The 8,087-nt window shown below is 41.8% G+C and overlaps 2 protein-coding genes across 2 annotated transcripts in view; one reads left to right on the top strand and one right to left on the bottom strand.

Annotated features, from left to right (window-relative positions):
* Positions 1–43: 43 nt before the first annotated feature.
* SRSF7 (serine/arginine-rich splicing factor 7) lies at positions 44–7,113 on the top strand. The gene is made up of 8 exons (XM_009333719.1): positions 44–264; positions 498–674; positions 1,558–1,632; positions 1,722–1,823; positions 2,197–2,250; positions 4,984–5,028; positions 5,628–5,663; positions 6,800–7,113. Exons 1-8 carry the CDS (start codon positions 65–67, stop codon positions 6,852–6,854), a joined length of 744 nt encoding a protein of 247 aa, XP_009331994.1. The 5' UTR covers positions 44–64; the 3' UTR covers positions 6,855–7,113.
* GALM (galactose mutarotase (aldose 1-epimerase)) overlaps positions 6,825–8,087 on the bottom strand; it is an 18,300-nt gene continuing 17,037 nt past the window's right edge. Inside the window, exon 8 of the mRNA XM_009333720.1 lies at positions 6,825–6,837. The gene's annotated coding sequence lies outside the window, so the exon portion shown is untranslated. The remainder of the gene's footprint in view (positions 6,838–8,087) is intronic.

Here is an 8,087-nt window from a genome sequence, read left to right as displayed (position 1 = left end):
CCTCGTGTCCAGCCTCGCGCCTGCGTCCCGTGGCCGCTGTGCGGGGCCGGGCGCCGGCCCTGACATGGCGTCCCTGCCGGCAGAGACCAAGGTGTACGTGGGGAACCTGGGCACGGGCGCGGGCAAAGGCGAGCTGGAGAGAGCCTTCAGCTACTACGGGCCCCTGAGAACCGTGTGGATCGCGAGGAACCCGCCGGGGTTTGCCTTCGTGGAGTTTGAAGACCCGAGGGATGCTGAAGATGCTGTCCGTGGACTTGATGGGAAGTACGTGCGCGTTTCACATGTTTTGCCTTCGTGGAGTTTGAAGACCCGAGGGATGCTGAAGATGCTGTCCGTGGACTTGATGGGAAGTACGTGCGCATTTCACATGTTTGCAGGAGCTCCAGCCGGTTTTAAGACCAGAGAGAGAATCGGCGTTTTTCTCTGGTTTTTCTCCTCTTTGTAGTTCTGCCATAAACAGTAACGATTAACTTAGAGCCATCATGGACTTGTTGCAGGGTGATATGTGGCTCCAGGGTTAGAGTGGAAGTATCAACAGGGATGCCTCGTCGCTCCCGTTACGACAGGCCTCCTGCACGGCGCCCCTTTGACCCTAATGACAGATGCTATGAGTGTGGTGAGAAAGGCCACTATGCTTATGATTGTCACCGCTATAGTCGCCGAAGGAGGAGCAGGTATGTGTGGGGCCAGAGTGGCTGGGTTGCTTCACCAGTTCACTTTTGTGTAGCTCTTGTTAGCAAAGAACAGAATGTTACGCCAGTTTTCTTTAAACCTTAATGCTAGAATAAATGTATAGGTGTATATTACAATTTGTTGCTATTTCTATCAAATGTTAATATCTTAATAATCAACCTGGTCAAAACCTTTCAGGTTTCTTCGTTTGAGTCAGTCGCCTTGATTCAGAATGTCACGAGCCTTAAGATTTCATGCTGAGGCGCCTTGCAAATCCGACACTTAAGATCCTCCTAGACCTTGAGGTGATCAGCATAAGAGGCCAGATCCCCTCGAGCCATCTACACGTAGCTTCACCTTATTCTTTAAGGGCAGAAAATTTGAGACGGTGATCGCCGTAACAGTAAATTTGGCTTTCAATTGGGGCCCCCCTCCGGTTTAGAAAGAGGAACACCAGATTGACCACATTCCCACCTAGAAAAATCTTCTTGCGTCAATCAAGCCTCACCCTGGCTCATTGGGCTGTCAGTTTGATCGTCGTTAGATTGAAGAGAACACCTAGATGCAGCGATCGGCTATAGATACTTCTAGATCGTCTAGATCTGCTAGACCTTGGGCCAAAGAGGGTCGACCTGCAAACTTGCAAGGTTTATTTTAAATACGCATTACAGTGTTTTCTATTCTAATGTAATTCTGCAATGTAATTCAGCTTTTAACATTTTTCTAGGTAGTAAAATGCTCAAGACAAGTAGGCCCAGAGATTTTTCCAACTGACAGATGCTAGTTCTTTAGTTGTCTGAAATCAGTTTTGACTTCAGCAGGGCCTCACGTGCACCGATTGCTGCAGCTGTTTCCTGATACCTGTTTTCTCTAACCTAAAACCAGGTCCCGGTCTAGATCCCGTTCAAGGTCCCGAGGAAGAAGGTATTCTCGGTCACGCAGTCGGAGTCGTGGTAGGAGGTGTGATTAAGTTTGTCTTTTGTTCCTATTTGCTTCTTTTGCTTAGAAAAAGCTACACTTGTACAACTCTTCAATTGACTTCTTTGCAGGTCCAGGTCAGCTTCCTATCGTAGGTCCCGGTCCGTTTCTCCTCGTAGGTCTAGGTCTGTGTCGCCCCGTCGGTCCCGATCGGGTTCCTTGAAGAGATCAAGGTAATTAGTAGTTTTTTTTAATACGTTGTGTGCTTTGTTTTTGTTGTTGTTTTTCATTTTAGTTAAGGGATTCAAAAAGGTATTGGATAGCAGACTTTGAAAGGTGTTGACCTCTAGAAATCAGACTTTAGCATGCTTTAAAAAGTTTCTGATAATCGTAGTTGAATTTACAGGCATAGTAATATGATTAGTTTTGAGACCTTACACAGCTGCATATCCCATGATGAATTTTGATATCTCAAACATCTAATGATCATGTAGGTTTTATGTTCAACATGTCGACATTAACCTAAGTAGTGCTGTAATTGTCGTCACTTCTGGTTGAGTTGACTTCTTTGATTTTGTTTTAATTTGTCTTAATTTTTTATTTCAGGTCTAGATCAAGATCCAGGTCTAGATCCAGATCTGTTACATGGCCCCGAAGCAGGTAAGGTCTCTTCTGTGACTGTGGATACTTAGTAAAAGTTGCTTAAAAGTCTGTTTAGGCTTTCTAACAGCTGTTAGCATTTTCAGAAAAAGCTGTGTTTTCTGTCCACTAACTTAGGAGTCTGTAGTTTTAAAAAGCAGTGCAGAAGATTGTTCTTTCTCTTTTTATTGTTTTACATACCACTGATATCCAGGTCCTGATAGCCGTCACAAGTACTGTTTTGATCAGGTTGCATTAACACCTAACATAGCAAACAAATTTAGAATTAATCTGAAATGTTTTTTTCTTTGTGTAGCACACACAAGATTGTGGATTCTTCCCATTATTTGTCAGAGAAATCAGGATGCCCTTCTGGTAGTATGTTAAAGCATTAATGCATATAGCCAGGCAAGTTGTGAAGGGCTTGGCTAGTTCCATGAGTGTTAACAGCTGTTTCCAGCTCTGTTGAATAACAAAGTGTCAGTCTGCAGGAGCTGAATTAAATTTGAGATAAACATCTGTCAGAATTGTCTTGTACCAACAAATGTGCCGTAAGAGTGACGATCACATTTTAAAGGAACACAGGATGTCATTCGTTCTCTTAAGCTGTAGTTTAATCCTTACATAGTAAGGGAATGCAGCTCGTGCTTTGTGTAACCTTGTCCAGGCAGTGTGGCTGACATAGGTTGATTGGATGTCCTCGGCGAGCTGTCATAGGAGAACAAGAGTAAACTGAAGTTCTGCTCTGAAGGAGATGGTACTTCTCTTGCCCCAGCCCATTGCTGGGCCTGCTGTTTGGTTTGATGGCTGCTCTTTGAAATAAATAACATAATAGTCAACCATGAAGAAACACAAAAAAATTAAGGGAAGCTTTAGCTGAAGGAAGTAAGTGGAAAAGCCTTGTCGTGGTTTAACCTCAGCTGGCAACTGAGCACCACACAGCTGCTCGCTCACTCTTCCCCGCCCCCCCGACCCTGGTGGGATGGGGGAGAGAGTAAGAGTGAGAAAATTTGTGGGTTGAGATAAGAACAGTTTAATAATTGAAATAAAATAGTCGTAATAATAATAATAAAAGTATAGACAAAGCAAGTGATGCATGATGCAATTGCTCACCACCCGCTGACCAATGCCCAGCCAGTCCCCGAGCAGCGACCCCCCTGGCCAGCTTTCCCCCAGTTTATGTACTGAGCATGACGTCACATGGTACGGAATGTCCCTTTGGCCAGTTTGGGTCAACTGTCCTGGCTGTGCCCCCTCCCAGCTCTTGTGCACCCCCAGCCTTCTCAGTCGGTAGAGCATGGGAAGCTGAAAAGTCCTTGACTAGTGTAAGCACTACCTAGCAACAACTAAAACATCGGTGTGTTATCAACCTTGTTCCCATCCTAAATCCAAAACACAGCACTGTACCAGCTACTAGGAAGAAAATTAACTCTATCCCAGCCGAAACCAGGACAAGCCTACAGCTGAAGATGGGAGATGCGGTGGTGAAATTTCGGTGGTGGTAGCATTTTCTGAGAGTGGAACAGCAAGCAATGACACGAGTTTTTAGGGAATGGAGAGATGAAGACCAGAAGATGGCTTAGTTAAGAGCAGAAACTCGCACAAAAGAGAAGGGAAATTCCCTGAGGCAGTAGAGCAATGCCTTTCACTGATCAGGTACACTTTCTCTACCTGTTGCTGAAATATGTTGAATCTTAATACCAGTTGTTCCAATGTGACTAATCGTGGCTCATCACTGTTCACTGTCAGTGATGAGCAAAAAACAGCTACAGTCAACAGGCTCTCAAAAGAGAAAAACATCTTGATTTTACCACCATTTTTTTCTTTTTATAGTACCAGAATGGTTTTCTGCAGCATAAAGGATGCTTATAGTGAAATTTCTAGACTATTGTGTGACACCTTTCACTGTAAGTAGAGATTAAGTGACTTGAGGCAGAGGAAATGACAGACGTACAAGTACAGAGAACAAAATACTGGTGCTTAACTCTAATGAAGTCACTGTTAAACTTCCACATGAGGCAATTGAAAGATGATTTCTTCACAGAAGAATCGAAGGAATGCATAGCACCTCGTGACAGGCTCTTGATTCATAAGGAAGACAGACTGAATAAGTGTTACATGATGTTTGCTGGTTTGACAGTGTCACAGTGTCAACATCTGGAAGTTGTTGTGGAAAGCCTTCGATGTGGAAAGTAGAACACTTCCTTTGGGAACCTAAAAATTTCAGTTATTCTTTTAGGCAGTATTAGTGTTCTTATGGTGCAGCAGTCTTATCTCAAAGACTGACATTTTTGACAGTCTTTTCACAAGAGTTAAGTTCAGACAGATTTAAAAAAATATTTTGAGCAAGATGAAGTGGACTGAGGAGAAGATATTTGTAGGAGCATGCTGCCTTCAGCCGGTTTCAACTGTAGTGGTAGATGTCACTCAAGCCTAATAAAACTTCCAAGTTTAGAGCATGGCTTTTTATTAGCTTTGTGAAAATACTGGTCAGGATTTGGGTTGTTCATGTATTCCTGCCACCTGCATAAGCAAACACCAGTCATCAGCCCGGGACCAAAGTACAGAGCAACACGTGCAGCATCCATTTAAAAAGCTTTCTTCTGAAACTTAGCAGGAAAAGCCCTGGAAACTTGGCAGGATTCTGTCTATTCAGCATGACAGTTCTTATTCATTCAGTGTGAATCTTGCTGTCTCACATGTGGGAAGATGCACGCTACCAGCTTCCCTGCTGAGCTGTGTTTTTTCTTGTAGGTCTAGGTCTCACGGCAGATCAAAATCTGGCTCGCCGGCTAAGAGGTAAGCATACAGAGATAAAGCCTGCAGTAGTATCTAGAATGCAGTATTAGGTTTGCATTGATCAACAGAGCCTGGTCCTTCAGAAAAAAATCCCCCAAACATGGGTGCCCAGCTAATCTGTCTGCAATATGACGGAGATTGTAAAATTTCCTCTGCAGCTATTTCGAATATGTTCCCTACCCATCTCTTTGTTTTCATTAACCCTTCATAGTTTCCAACCTAGTACTGATTTTTTTGTGTCTTTGTGCTCAGTTCTGTTAAATTTTTCTATCTGTCAGATAAGGGGCTTCAGCTTTATTAATGCTGTCAATAAAATTTTTTTCAGGAATCTGTGGTGATGTTTCTTTTCTCAAAGCCTCACCTCAGTACTACCCCTTGTTTTTCTGTTTACTGAAGACAGTTGCTTAAAATTAATCTCCTCGCTAAATGAATTGAGAGTCCCTGTCAGAGTAAAAGTTGATTTGAAAACTTGGCCGTATTGAAGAGCTTCTGGCTAGATTCCCATAATAATTAAATTGCTGTCTAAGATGCTTGGTTTTTTTTAATATAAAAGTTCCATTTGACCTGTAAGCTGCATTGATGATATTCTGTTTTGACAGTCGGTCAAAGTCCCGATCACCATCTCCAAAGAGAAGGTATGTTGATCTCCCTACTAATAACGTAGGCTCCGTAGAGCTGGCATTTTAGTATCTGCAGTGATCTCTGCTGAGGAGTTTGACTGCTGCTTGTAGGAAAATACTGGAAAGGTATTTTGCCGAGATCTCTTCGACAGAAATGACGTTGTGATTTGTGGTTTTACATATGGTAATAATTCCTCGGGTTACTGGTTACGTAGCAGTGTTACGTCTTGCCTTTGTCTGCTCCTGTGTTCATTTCAGCTCACAAACAGTTGTATTGCACAGAAACGTTCTGCTGGTGAGCTTAAAGCACAGAATAAATGTGGGAATCGGCTTTGAGTCTCGTTAAAAGCTACAGTGAGATTGGGGAAGATAGAGTGGAGTAACCTGGCATAGCAGTCAGGAATGGAAGATGGAGCCTGCTATTTTTACTGCTGTTACTCAGATTATTTTTTCCCCTGATAAGTTGGTAAATAATTATCTGTGTTTGCATATATGTGTAGCCACAGAATCAGCAGCATTTTTTCCCTAGTTTGAATTCTTAAATAGTTCATTTTTACAACTTTAGTGTTTAGGATTTGTGGAGAGGGGATATATCCTAGTAAGAGTACCTGTAGACCTGCCACGATGTGTCCCTTGCCTTGGTGATCTTTCTGCCCTGCAAGTTGTGGGTTTTGTTTTTGGCTTTTTTTACATGTTTATGGAACTTCTGCACTTGGGTTTGCTTCATTTAAAAACATGGCTGTACGTAGTCTAAACTCACAGTCACAAGGGACTTGAATAAATGCTCATAAATGCTGAGCGATCACCATAACAGGTTTTGACAAGCTGTTATCAGAACAGTGAAGAAGTATCCTGCCTCCATGAAGGTCGCTGTTAGTAGTACCCTTTTAGATGACTTTACAATGATCACATTTAAATGGTATTGTAAAAATAACAGTAGAGAAATGCAAAAATGTGAAAGAAAAAAAAAGTATTACTTCTAACATTAAATCATCAACCCATTAACTTTGTCAATAGTGATTAGTTATTTTATTGAAAAACGGTGCTTAAAGGGTGCCAGAGTAGTCTAGGTATCCTCCTGTTGCTTTTTCCTGTATTTGTGAATCCCACATGGCTACTGAAATGTTAACTGTGGACTCTTTTCCTTTCAGTCGTTCGCCATCAGGAAGCCCTCAAAGAAGTGCAAGTCCTGAAAGAATGGATTAAAGTTATGAAGTTAATCTTTTAGGAAGAAGATTATTTTGCTTACATTATTATAAGGGATTTTGTGGTGTCTTTGTAAATGTAAGAATGTAGATAGAAGAGTATATCAACTAAAATTTGGCATGATCTGGGTCTTCTGAGTGAGTCACACCAATAGACTAGCACAGGTCTCTTTTTATTGTATGAATTAACTTCCTGTGATATGAAAATGTGGGACTTTTTTATTGGCACATTGAAATAAAATGTGTATTTTTAACTAAAATTTCTCTGTAGTAACCCTGCTGCTTCTGTTAACATTTGGGTAATTGTAGCTGTGTGCCATGTAACGTGGATGAAAAATGTCTAAAATGGGAATGACGAGTATCAGTGTCTTCTCAAACCAGCCACTTCTCACATTTATTGTTTAATGGTCTTCGGTGAAAGGATAATTTTCTGCTTTGAAATGGAATTTAAAATCCGTCTCTGCCTGCAGATGGCTGAAAATCTGCATGTGCCCTTTTTATTCCTTTATGATATTTAGCGGGCATTCATTTTTCTCCCTGATCTAATTATTCTGCGAAGCTTACTCTCTGGTGCTTGACTAGTTGTGATACCAGATGCCCCAGAATTCAAGGATGAGCTTTTATTCAAAACACTGACATCTTTTAAACGAGTAGCATCTGCAGAGACCTCTAAACGTAATAGAAATCATTAATAACTTGACGCTACTTTCACTTGTTGCATTTTTTAGTTCTTCAGGCTGTTAATATAAAGAAAACTTCTTAAAAGTCCCCGGGGCATGTTTTCCTTTTTTGAGGGAAGACGCAAGGTCTTCTGACCTAGTTTCTGAAGGACCTCAGGAAAACGCGTTTGAGAGGCAAAAGAAAGCTGCTGTCAGTCTTAATGCAGCTCACCCAAACTTTCCTCCTTAAAGTGAAAGATTCTCACAGCTGACCTCAGGAATTCTAACCTGCTGCACAGAAATCGGTTTTAAAGCAGCCCAGATCCTGGAGATGATTTTGTTGAATTACGCTACTTTCTTACAGCAAACACACACCTGCAGGATTAATTATTTGTGTATAGGTATGTCAAACTCTGTGTCTGTCCTCATTCTGTAGCCAAGAATTGCATGATAAGGCACTTTGATGCAGATCACGGCAAAAGACTGGAAACAATGTTAGGCTGTGAACAAACAAACGGCTAGGCGGAGGGGAAAAAAGCAAGCCTTTTTTTACTGTGATGGGATACCTAGCAGAA

The sequence above is a fragment of the Pygoscelis adeliae genome, unplaced genomic scaffold, assembly GCF_000699105.1.
Source record: "Pygoscelis adeliae isolate BGI_AS28 unplaced genomic scaffold, ASM69910v1 Scaffold621, whole genome shotgun sequence".
Lineage (NCBI taxonomy): Eukaryota > Metazoa > Chordata > Aves > Sphenisciformes > Spheniscidae > Pygoscelis > Pygoscelis adeliae.
The sequence above is the reverse complement of the archived record's forward strand: the minus strand, read 5'-3'. Positions and strand labels throughout refer to the sequence as shown.